This window comes from Pistacia vera, unplaced genomic scaffold, assembly GCF_008641045.1.
Source record: "Pistacia vera cultivar Batoury unplaced genomic scaffold, PisVer_v2 Contig292, whole genome shotgun sequence".
Lineage (NCBI taxonomy): Eukaryota > Viridiplantae > Streptophyta > Magnoliopsida > Sapindales > Anacardiaceae > Pistacia > Pistacia vera.
Genome location: NW_022196104.1, coordinates 1,581,204 through 1,594,623, shown reverse-complemented (window position 1 = coordinate 1,594,623; position 13,420 = coordinate 1,581,204). Strand labels below are relative to the sequence as shown.

Sequence of the window (13,420 nt, the reverse complement as noted above, 5' to 3'; positions counted from 1 at the left end):
AAACTTTCACCAACCACACAAGTTATGAACTAATATCAACAACAATAATAAGTAATAAATGACAATGTTAATGATCAACAAAGATAAACAATGGTGAGCAATAACATGTGAGAGCAATAAATATGACAAGTGACAATGATGTTCAAAGTTATAAATATGTAAGGAATAATAAATGAGTTGAGAGAGAAGAAACGCTAAGAGATTTATAGTGGTTCGAAGCTATATCTACAAGCTTCCTACATCCATTTCTTCAAGGCAACCTTCTTGAAATTCCACTAGAATCAAATTACACCCTTTACACTAGTTTGATAGGATTTCGCCTCTTATAATAGTTTGACAGGATTTCACCTCTAGATTTACAGGATTTCACCCACAAAATGTTCGAATAAAAGTTTGAGATTGATTGCCTCTCAAACTAGGCTTAAACACACAATATACTTTCAAAGGTTTTCAATATGAGTACAAGAAAGTGATAATGATTTAGATTTTTAGCTCGAGGGATTATGTAAGAATGTTTTTTATGAGCCTTTTGTTTCTCTAATATTCACTATATCTATCTTTGCAATAAATCGCTTTTTATTTATTGCTTGTCTCTCCCCTTTGAAGTAAAGAGTCGTTGTTACATGTAATGCACCTTTGAAAAGTTGTAGTACCTAGAGGAACAGGTATTCCACCATCGTGAACGGTCATTCCTAACATAATAGATACTTTTGCTCAGCTTTAAGGTTCATGGAATGATCGTTCCACCATCGCAAATAGGTGTTCCACCATCGCAAATGGTCATTCCACCCCATGGAACGACTGGTCCATTGGCTCCTTAAAATCCATAAAAATTCCAAAGCCACGAACGGCCTCTTGGAACGATGTCATTCTCCTAAGGAAGGGACTTTGAAAAGAAAATGGATGTAAATTGCAATGCATAGTCAAAACAAGGGACCGTGAGCTAAATATGACAGAACAATATATGATAGTGGAGATAATAACCTTGATCATCACAGGGAATCCAATCTCATGGGCAAGCTTGATCGCTTCCTCTGTGCTCTGTATCAACAATTAATCAACAAAGAGAGCAAGTAATAGCAAACTGTCATATCACTACTTGGTGTAAAGATCATAATACAAAATAATCGAAATGTGACACCGTAACAATCCAGCACTCCCCGGTACAGTAGGAACACCTGCATTTCATTGTCTCCCTGGCAGTTGATTTGTCACCCATAATGCGGATACTGTCGGGCTACCAAAACATGATTGGAATTCAATACATATTTAGTCTATAAAAATAGAGACGATCCTTGCTAGGAAACACTATTTGCATTTTCTATTGTACTACCCCGATTTGAAGTACTTACATTTGGCCCAATAAATTGATTCCATGCTCTCTGCACATTTCAACAATACTGCATTCTCAGCAAGAAATCCATATCCAGGTGAAGCATTGTGCAGCCTCGACTGATAGCAGCAGATAGAACATTTGGAATCAACAAATACCTGTGGAAAGACAGCTTAATATGCCATGATGATCCATACCAGAAATTGAAAAAGGATGAATGCAAAACTTCAGCCTCATATTCACCATATTTGTTCAGTACAAAGGTTTTCCTCAAAGAAGCGTATTATTGAATTTAGATTAAAACCATCTACACTAGTGGTCCTATAGTTCCATTCCATATTATTCCGTTAGGGTTCAAGTAGTTTAGTTTTGATCCTCAAGTTTATGGATTTGATCACCTGATATCTAAATCATCTAGTTGGGTCAACAGTTAGTTAATGAGTTGAAAACATTTTTTGCTGTATTTACTTCATACTTGTTTGGCTAACCATTAGTGCGGACATGGCAATATATGAGTTTCTCTGGTTATGACCAATCATATAAAATGAAATGGATGAACCTTCGCCACTGTGGGAACCATAAGCCGCAGAAAAACTTTATGAAACACCCAGTATTGAGTTTCAAGTTTAAATAGGCACAAGTAATGCAGAACTGTATTAAGACAAATTCTCACAATCTAACTAGCTTTGAAATGTATGGATTCCATTTCTCAAGCAAGGTATCTAAAGGTCCCAGTTTTCAAGGCATGAACTCAATGATAATTACCCCATCCATAACAATTTTCTGTTTATCCTTGTTTCGCACTTGGGAGGACAAATCAATGATTAACAAACGATATAAAACAAATGATGACAATTGCAAAACAATAAGATAATGATGAGCACTTACGATTGACTACTGGTGCTTCGCCTATACAAACCGATTCATCAGCCAATGACTGAAGTGCATCCTTGTCAATGGTAGAGTAACAGCAACACAAAGGTATTCCCATTTCATGAGCAGTCCGAATAACTCGAAAGCAATTTCTCCTCTATAGCTATAAGAATTTTCGCCACCACGGCACTCAACACTAAGCTCCAGCGTGTCTTTTTGAATTCCTGCTAACTTAACTTTACCCGCCTGAGCTATTTGCCTAGGAAAATTAATCCTACTACTCCCCACCATAAAGCTACATTGAGAACTCCTTATTCCACTACTTCTCCCAAAGAATAATCCCTTCATACAACAAATACATAACATAAGAATAGAATTCAAAGTCATTACAGCATGAAACCACTCTGCTCTAAGAACAAAAAACAAGGCTATTTTATAACCACCCCTAAACTTTACAGCAATTAAAAATCCCCGTAATTTGAAATTTATCATTAGCCTCCCTAACCAAGAAGCCCTGGCTTAACATAGTTAGAGAAAACACGAGCAGTCAGTTTAATACAGGGGAGGTAAGTGATATTTCCAAAACATAGGGGTTAATTTACGACTAGAAAACTAGCCCATAATTTCATTAAACTACAACAACAGATGAATTAAAGTTCATTGCAGAATTAAACTAAGAAAATAAAAATAATCATCTTTTTATACAACAGAAATATAAATGATTGAATAATTTAATTCAAGTAAAGAAAAATAATGGAGTGACTTACAGGAGGGTTGAGAGGGATTTCGACATGGTCATTGAGGCGTCCATTTTGAGCGAAGCTGAAATGAGAGGAGTTGAAATGCAATGTAGAGGAAAAAGAGAGAAGTTTGGAAGTGAAAGAAAGGAATGTGTGAAGAAGTGGGTGGAGAAGTTGAGATTTGAAGGGAGAAGTTGTCGATGGAAACGAGGTGTCTCACTAATTGAATGCTCCGCCTAATGGTTACTAAACAACAACTAGGAGGCATTCCTGGTCCGGTTAGGAAAACGGGCCATTTGAATCGCTGGTAATGTAATCAAACATGTCCCACCATGAACGGGTTGGATCCAGACTAGTTTCTTTAGCAATCGCTGAGTGGGTTTTTTTAAAGGATATTGGTCCCGTGAGGTTTTTGAAAAAAAATATCAATTCAAGTTTTAAGTGATAAAATAAAAATAAAAAACCACCTTGGGTCTTGGTAGCCTGACCATAAAAGAGAAAAATAGTACTAAGTTTATATATATTTGGAGTCGACCCTATTAAAGGTGATAATTATACTCTTATCTGATGATAATTCTAAATTCTAGAGGATTGCACGTAAATAATCTAAACACTTCACTAAAAGAGAATTTTTGTTATTTTAGAAACTTTAAAAAATTTTGATTATCATACTTTAGGGGTCTACGTTTTAGCCCTTTTTTTTTTTTTAAAGCAACCTTCAGTCTCCTTTTTTTCATGTAACCATCTCAATGGTTGGTTAAAAATACCTTTATTAGAGGCTTACTGATATATTAATACTAAAATTCAAAATTTATGATAATATTAGTCTAAGTAAATTAATTAAGGAACAAAGCAAGAATAAAGTTAAGAAAAAGTGTAGAGAAGTGAAAGTGTAAAAGGTATAATGGAAGAAAACCTGGAGGGAAGTGAAGAGAAAGGGAGAGTTTGGACTTATTAAGGATTTGCATTCAAAATTTAGCGGTGCCGGTCAACCTACTTATTGATCTTTCCCTTGTCAAAAGTTAAATACGATGTTGACCACTTCTCATATTTCGGTAAGAAATGCAACAGAGCAATACCCTTATTCTTGCCCCATATTGCTTCTTTCATAAATAGAAATGCCACTAATATGAATGTACCCCTTTTTGGAGAAAATATATTTCAGAATTCATCTTGTGTATTCCCAATCATGAAGAAGCTAAGGAATTCACCCTGTTTCACTCTCTCTCTCTCTCTCTCTCTCTCTCTCTCTCTCTGGGATAGGACTGCTGCTCTGATCTACTTCAGAAAAATTCAAGAAAGCAATGCTCATTCCGCTCTTCAGACACATAATGCTCATTCCGCTCTTCAGATACATAGTTATAATTCTAAATTCCACCTCAAAAAAAAACAAATGCCTAGAAACCAATGCACAATGTAAATGCTAATGCCATTTGAATACATATAACCTCATGCAAGCCGGACAGAGGCTGTTCATCAATAGTTAATACAGTTCACAACAAACTGTTCACATGGTCTCCATGATTTCAGTTAACAGGGTCTCAGTAGACTGCTACTTTTTTATTTTGGTTGTAGGAATACTGTATACATATTTTTTTCCTCAGGCTTGAGCTGGATAAATATCAATAGTAATTATAGGTATTTCATATTAAAATATATATTATATATATGTAATTACCTGGAACTCAATATGCCTTGGATTTTGGATGTACTTTTCCAAATAAACTCCATCATTTCCAAATGCAGCAGCAGCCTCACTCTTAGCTTGCTGTGAAAAGAAATAAATAAAACAAACTCAAGTTATAGAAAACTTCAAAATGCATGAATTTTTTTTTTTTTTTTTAATTGGTAAAGAATACTAAGATTAGAACGCTTTAGATTTGGCAAGTGATGATTGAAAGCAAATGCGATAAGTATAACCAACTAAACAAGATGGAAGAAAAAAATAGTCATGACATCAAAACTTAAATAGCTTTTATCATCTTGTATTGACATATCAAGTTATAAAGAAAATGTAAATACTGACAAATAAAAGTAAAGTAACAATAGAATGAAAAATTTTCTGAAGAAAACACAAGACCAACTTTGAAATGATGCAACAGAAGCAGTGAGTGATCCTAAAATAAAAAGAGAGAAATTAAGAACAACCAAGAATTCGCATCACTTCCAAAGCTAAAGCTTGTTTGATTACTTAAAAGGGTACTTTGAAGGAGAAAATAAATCACAAACAAGCATAAAATCAAATACATCTACAGGTGTTATTAAATTAAATTGAAATTATCTCTATCAAAGAGGCCAAAGATATGATGCTTTAAGACAGAGTTAAACTCACAATTCTCTTTTCTTCTCTGTCCCTCTCTCTATTCTTTTTTCTTTTTGGTTGGATACCAAGAAACCCCTTGATCTTACTTGCACGTGTAGTGAGTATAATGCAAGAGATTATTGTAAGATCTTACAACCTTTATTAGTCAGGATATTCGTTGGATCAATACCTAGGTAGGTGAATAATACCAAGGTAGGCGATCCCAAAGTGTTTTGAACCTCAGAGCTGCTGGTCAGAACCAAGAATCATACCATTATACCAATTTATGGAGTTTTGTTAATGTTTATCTCATTCTTCAATCCCTCTCAACTTCTTAAAAACTTATGACTAATGCATAGTCTCAAATCCAAATGAATGCTTCAAAATTTTAACAACTCTCCTAAAATCTAAATTTACTTCAAAAGAAATCTGCTATTCCTTTTTCACCATTGTTAACATTGCATCATTCTGTCAGACACTAAAAAATAAAAAGATCCAGCATCTTGGACAAGTATGTCTTCTACTATCCATATAACCAAGTCAGTAACTAACAAACACACAAATGATGTTAGACCATCTGTTCTGTACAGACTAAGAAAGCATATATTTGTTTGTACAATAATACAATAGTATCAACAGATGGACAACTTCTTCTATAAAAAAATTTTAAGTAATCCTAGACGAAGAGAAACTCAGGAAACTCAAAGTACATTTTCTCACTATTGGAGAAGGATTATTCTTAAGGGAAAAAATTAAAAGAAACTAAATTTTTAAATGGGAGACATTCCTTGAATAATGTCAAGGGACAACTAGTATTAAGAGCGATACCTGAAGCAACTTCACAAATTCATCAGGTTCTTTAGCAAGACGCATTCCACGCCCTCCACCACCTGCTGTTGCCTAAAAGCAGTAAAACATTTTCAGATCAGTGCAGTTCATACAATTTCAATTATTTTGCTTCATGTAAGATACCCACTCCATTCCAATCTTTCAAAAGAATTTACATCTTTATACCTTTTCTTATTAAAATAGTTCAGCTTTCTAATAATTCACAATATTAACTAATACACTGCAAAATGCAGCATCCGTTAAGAAAAAAGTTAAGAAAACCCTGAAAAGCTAGTCTACGTTACTGATAGAAGGTAATGGATGTAAATTGCAATTTGCTATAGTCAAAACAAGGGACCGTGAGCTATAACTATGACAGAACAATATATGATAGAGGAGATCAATAACCTTGATCATCACAGGGAATCCAATCTCATGGGCAAGCTTGATCGCTTCCTCTGTGCTCTGTATCAACAATTAATCAACAAAGAGAGCAAGTAATTAGCAAACTGTCATTATCACTACTTGGTGTAAAGATCATAATACACAAATAATCGCCAAATGTGACACCTGTAACAATCCAGCACTCCCCGGTACAGTAGGAACACCTGCATTCTTCATTGTCTCCCTGGCAGTTGATTTGTCACCCATAATGCGGATACTGTCGGGCTACCAAAACATGATTGGAATTCAACTACATATTTAGTCTATAAAAATAGAGACGATCCTTGCTAGGAAACTACTATTTGCATTTTCTATTGTACTACCCCCGATTTGAAGTACTTACATTTGGCCCAATAAAATTGATTCCATGCTCTCTGCACATTTCAACAAATACTGCATTCTCAGCAAGAAATCCATATCCAGGATGAAGCATTGTGCAGCCTCGACTGATAGCAGCAGATAGAACATTTGGAATCAACAAATACCTGTGGAAAGACAGCTTAATTATGCCATGATGATCCATACCAGAAATTGAAAAAGGATGAATGCAAAACTTCAGCCTCATATTCACATATTTGTTCAGTACAAAGGTTTTCCTCAAAGAAGCGTATTATTGAATTTAGATTAAAACCATGTACATCTAGTGGTCCTATAAGTTCCATTCCATATTATTCCGTTAGGGTTCAAGTAGTTTAGTTTTGATTCCTCAAGTTTATGGATTTGATCCACCTGATATCTAAATCATCTAGTGTGGTCAACAGTTAGTTAATGAGTTGAAAACATTTTTTTCTTGTATTTCTACTTCATACTTGTTTGGCTAACCATTAGTGCAGACATGGCCAATATATTGAGTTTCTCTGGTTATGACCAATCATTATAAAATGAAATGGATAAACCTTCGCCACTGTGGGAACCATAAGCCGCAGAAAAACTTTATGAAACATCCAGTATTGTGTTTCAAGTTTAAATAGGGCACAAAGTAATGCAAGAACTGTATTAAGACAAATTCTCACAATCTAACTAGCTTTGAAATCGTATGGATTCCATTTCCTCCAAGCAAGGTATCTAAAAGGTACCAGTTTTCAAGGCATGAACTCAATGATAATTACCCCATCCATAACAATTTTCTGTTTATCCTTGTTTCGCACTTGGACAAATCAATGATTAACAAACGTTATATAAAACAAAATGATGACAATTGCAAAACAATAAGATAATGATGAGCACTTACGATTGACTACTTGGTGCTTCGCCTATACAAACCGATTCATCAGCCAACTTGACATGAAGTGCATCCTTGTCAATGGTAGAGTAAACAGCAACACAAGGTATTCCCATTTCATGAGCAGTCCGAATAACTCGAACAGCAATTTCTCCTCTATTAGCTATAAGAATTTTCTCGCCACCACGGCTCTCAACACTAGGAGCTCCAGCGTGTCTTTTTGAATTCCTGCTAACTTTAACTTTACCCGCCTGAGCTATTTGCCTAGGAAAATTAATCCTACTACTCCCCACCATAAAGCTACATTGAGAACTCCTTATTCCACTACTTCTCCCAAAGAATAATCCCTTCATACAACACAATACATAACATAAATGAATAGAATTCAAAGTTCATTACAGCATGAAACCACTCTGCTCTAAGAACAAAAAACAAGGCTAATTTTATAACCACCCCTAAACTTTACAGCAATTAAAAATCCCCGTAATTTGAAATTTATCATTAGCCTCCCCTAACCAAGAAGCCCTTGGCTTAACACTAGTTAGAGAAAACATCAGGAGCAGTCAGTTATAATTACAGGGGGAGGTAAGTGATATTTCCCAAAACATAGGGGTTAATTTACGACTAGAAAACTAGCCCAATAATTTCATTAAACTATACAACCAACAGATGAATTAAAGTTCATTGCAGAATAAAACTAAGAAAATAAAAATAATCATCTTTTTATACAACAGAAATATAAATGAATTGAATAATTTAATTCAAGTAAAGAAAAATAATGGAGTGACTTACAGGAGGAGTTGAGAGGGATTTCGACATGGTCATTGAGGCGTCCATTTTGAGCGAAGCTGAAATGAGAGGAGTTGAAATGCAATGTAGAGAGAAAAAGAGAGAAGTTTGGAAGTGAAAGAAAGAAATGTGGTGAAGAAGTGGGTGGAGAAGTTGAGATTTGAAGGGAGAAGTTGTCGATGGAAACGAGGTGACTCACTAATTGAATGCTCCGCCTAATGGTTACTACAACAACGACTAGGAGGCAGCTTCCTAAAACGGGCCATTTGAATCCGTTGGATAATGCAATCAAACATGTCCCACCATAACCGGGTTGGATTTAGTTTCTTTAGCAATCGCTGAGTGGGTTTTTTAAAGGATATTGGTCCCGTGAGGTTTTTGAAAAATAATATCAATTCAAGTTTTAAGTGATAAAATAAAAATAAAAAACCACCTTGGGTCTTGGTAGCCTGACCATAAAAGAGAAAAATAGTATCTAAGTTTATATAATATTTTGGAGTCGACCCTATTAAAGGTGATCATTATAACTCTTATCTGACTGATAATTCTAAATTCTAGAGGATTGCACGTAAACTAATCTAAACACTTTCACTTATAAGAGAATTTTTGTTATTTTAGAAACTTTAAAAAATTTTGATATATCATACTTTAGGGGTCTACGTTTTAGCCCTTTTTTTTTTTTTAAAGCAACCTTCAGTCTCCTTTTTCCTTCATGATAACCATCTTCAATTTGGTTGGTTAAAAATACCTTTATTTAGAAGGCTTACTGATATATTAATACTATAAATTCAAAATTTATGATATAATATTAGTCTTAAGTAAATTAATTAAGGAACAAAGCAATGAATAAAGTTAAGAAAAAGTGTGAGAGAAGTGAAAAGTGTAAAAGGTATAATGGAAGAAAACCTAGGAGGGAAGTGAAGAGAAAGGGAGAGTTTGGACTTTATTAAGTGATTTTGCATGCATTCTAAAACAGGAGTGAAGTCTGTGTATAATGCCTCTAGCCAACGTCGGCATTTAATGAGTTGTAAGTTTTACAAATGAAGGAGTGTCTCATTCCACAAATTTAGCAAAGAGTAATACTACACATACATCATTTTTATACAACATTTCTCACACAGCATTATGTGACAAGACATGATTGACTAATTTAAAGTTAAAATTAAATTTTCACCCAATCATATGTTGCCACATAATGTTGTATGATAAATGTTGTATGAGAATGATATATATGTAGTATTATTCTTTAGCAAAAGTAGACGCCCAAATCTGCTTTGATGGGATCCACTTTTACAATACTCCCCTTGGTACTATCGATAAATTGCATTTGACATTACCAAGTTTAGGCAAAATTAAAGCAGTGTTAAATACTCAGAGATTTATAGTGGCTCGAAGCTATATTCACAAGTCTCCTACATCCATTTCTTCAAGACAACCTCCTTGAAGTTTCGCTACAATCAGATTGTGCCCTTTACACTAGTTTAACAGGATTTCGTCTCTTACAATAGTTTGACAGGATTTCACCTCTAGATTTACAAGATTTCACCCACAAAATATTTGAATAAAAGTTTGTGATTGATTGCCTCTCAAACTAGGCTTAAACACACAATAAGAACAATACTTTCAAAAGTTTTCAATATGAGTACAAGAGAGTGATAATGATTTCGATCTTTAGCTCAAGAGATTATGTGAGAATGTTTTTTATGAGCCTTTTGTTTCTCCAATATTCACTATATCTATCTTTGCAATAAATCGCTTTTTATTTATTGTTTATCTCTCCCCTTTGAAGTAAAGAGTCGTTGTTACATTTAATGCACCTCTGAAAAGTTGTAGTACCTAGAGGAACAGGCATTCCACCATCGTGAACGGTCATTCTCAACATAACAGATACTTTTGCTCAGCTTTAGGGTTCATGGAATGATCATTTTACCATCACAAATGGTCATTCCAACACATGGAACGACTAGTCCATTGGCTCCTTAAAATCCATAAAAATTCCAAAGCCACAAATGGCCTTCTAGAACGATGTCATTCTCCTAAGGAAGGGACTTTGAAAAGAAACGATCGTACGACATGATCGTTCCACTTGAAACATTTGTACTTTAACTTGATCTTAAAGCTTGGTCTTCAAGACTTGTCAAAAGCATGAAAACACTGGAATTTCAAAACTTTGACTTTTGACTTGGTTGGAACGATCGTGCAGCTTGGTTGTGCCATTGCGAGTGACTTGACAAGATTTGGACAAAGGCATGAACGATCTCCTGGAACGAGGTCATGTTGTGAGGAACGTTCATCTGGATAGCTCTATGAAACTAGGAACGGTTGTTCCTTCTTCCTGTACGATCATACCACTTGGGAAAAACTGCATTTTTGTTTTGGTTATGACTCTTGTTATACTTTTGCATGTTTGTTAGATATCAACAAACTTTTTAATTAGTTTTGGCACATCAAAACACATGAGGGCTCAACAAATATTATGGTTGGAGATTCTACAATAGAGGACAATTTACATAAGTCTTGGATATGATGGATAATAGAGCCCACTCATGCATTTTTGGCCATACTCTTAACAAGATTGGTGCTTCAACTTCTTCGTCAAATCTTTCCATGAGCTAATGTTACAAGTATCACTCTTTATTTAAACATATATATTTCCTTCATCACCAACTAGTAGGAAAATTAGTAAGATAAATAATAACACTGTTTGCCTGGTGACTTTCATCGAACACCTTTAACAAGTCAAAGTAGCATTCTATGTGCCAAACAATGCTTGAAAACCTGGCATGGCTTGGCCAGTCGAACCGGTTCAACCAGGACCCGGCTGGTGAGCCAGGTTGGTTGAGGCTAAAAACTGACATTTTATAATTGCCCACTTACACCTGCGGTTGGATAGGTGCACTGTAGCAACCGGCTGGTCCAACCATTTTTTCCAAAAGACTGGGTCTCAAGTAAAATAAACCCTATATTCCTTAAACCCAAATATCAACGATAGCACCAAACTCACCCCCCCCCCCCCCCCCCCCCCCCCCCCCCCCCCCCTTCTTCTCCTTTTATTCCATTTCCCTGCACTTTTGGTCTAAAAATCTTCCATCGGAGTCTCCCCTTCACCAACGATTTCCTCTCTTCATCGTGAAGGCGTGAACTTCCTCCCCTTCGTCTTCAGCTGGTATCGAGCCTCTCCTCCTCCCATTTCGCGATCTCCTTTCTTCATCGTCGATCTAGTCTATTAATCGTCGATCTCTTCCTCTTCGTCGTTAGCTGTAGCTCATCTTGCCCAGGAAAAGTTGCCTTTCCTCTCATTTGCGCGATCTCATCTCTTCACGACGTCAACGGCAACTCATCTTCACCAAGTAATGTCGTCACTTGTCAGTGCTTCCTTTGTTCTCTATACTCCTTGTTTATTTTTATTCATTTACTTTAATTCACTTTGCCATTTCTTTTAATAGATTGCAATTATCTGGTGGGTTGTAAACTTTTAAAGCATTAGCTCCTGGCTCCTGTGGCTACTCTGGCTTGGTCATTCAAGTGATGTTTATGATAAATAGTTTGTGTGTGTTTCCTAAATTTTGCCTCCTCTAATTATTATGTTCTATGTCTGATTTTTGTTTTCAACATGTGTTCGACCAATATTCTGATAGAAGAATTTCTTGATAAAATATGTTTATTTTATATCTATCTAGCATAATGGATTTTGGTATGTTGTTTTAAATCAGTGTTCATCAATTTGATCATGTTTAGAATTGAGGGAAATTTTGAGTCTTTTCAATATTTTGAATGATTTGCTTGCTGCTCTGGAGGTCTACTATTTGTTTTATGTTATTCCATTGCAAAATGTTTAGTTGGTGTGTTAATTAATCGAGCTAGAATTTCTTTGGTATTAGTTGGTTTTCCTTTTTTGCTAGAATTTTTTGTAGATGATGTTGCCAATGTTAATAATGATGATGATCATCTGTTAGATGGTGTGTGAACTATGAAGTTCAATTGAGGATGGAATGATGGATTTAACACCATTGGGTGAAGATCATTTTTTTCCTAGAATGTTGATCAACTATTATGTGATTTCTTCCTTCATTTTGTTATTTTGATTTGTAATTAGTTGTAATAGAGATTGCATTGATGTAATGATGTTTAATGATGCCTTGCTAAGGACTTTTTATTCAAGAATTTATGATTTGGATCCTAATTTGAGATTTCTGGAATTCTGGACTCTATGAACAATAACTTTGCTGATGTCATCACGTTGATGTAAGTATGATGACGTCACCGGTTGAACCAATCGACCTGGGACCCAGCCAGCTTGCCAGGTTTTGCCTCGGGTTGGTTTTTAAAACATTGGTACCAAATGAAAATTTTTCCAACTCCTTTGCATCCATGTTTCTATTGAACTCTTTAAGTTTTAGGTTTTCAATCTACGGAGTAGTAAGTGTAAATGCTATTATGACCAGCCCAATTACTATTGCCTTCTTGCAAATAGCAAGGTTGCCATTGTATCATCTAAGCCATCTTTACCTCTTTAACTTAGGTTTGATATCTAGCCAATAATTCCACCATTTTTTTTTTTGGAAAGCCTTATTATACAAATGTTATAATTTAGTAGTAGAATTCATGGCATTTAGTAGGGATTGACGAAACTCTTCTTACGGGAGCTCAATTTTGCAATCGGTCCATCCATATATTACTCCAACTAGTCTAGCCTTTATTCTACCATTGTCATTACTAGTTCCACCTTGACTATCCTAGTTTTCACATAACGATCATTTTATTATGAGACTTTGAGTGGCCAAAGACTTTCTCATTACATTAGGGGTGACATCACTTCCTTTTGTTATATCACCCATGTTTCCTTGTGATATGCAAGCAAACCTTTGCTTTAATACCAATTGTCACGA

The 13,420-nt window shown here is 35.2% G+C and overlaps 1 protein-coding gene across 1 annotated transcript; it reads right to left on the bottom strand.

The window, feature by feature from the left end:
- Positions 1-1,391: 1,391 nt before the first annotated feature.
- Positions 1,392-8,682, bottom strand: LOC116134954 (biotin carboxylase 1, chloroplastic-like). The gene is made up of 9 exons (XM_031420628.1): positions 8,535-8,682; positions 7,752-8,089; positions 6,864-7,005; positions 6,647-6,745; positions 6,485-6,541; positions 6,077-6,148; positions 4,625-4,714; positions 2,253-2,548; positions 1,392-1,491 (listed from the first exon to the last, which is right to left on the bottom strand). The coding sequence occupies exons 1-9, from the start codon at positions 8,577-8,579 to the stop codon at positions 1,392-1,394; spliced, it is 1,239 nt and encodes a 412-aa protein (XP_031276488.1). The 5' UTR covers positions 8,580-8,682.
- Between the last annotated feature and the right edge of the window lie 4,738 nt (positions 8,683-13,420).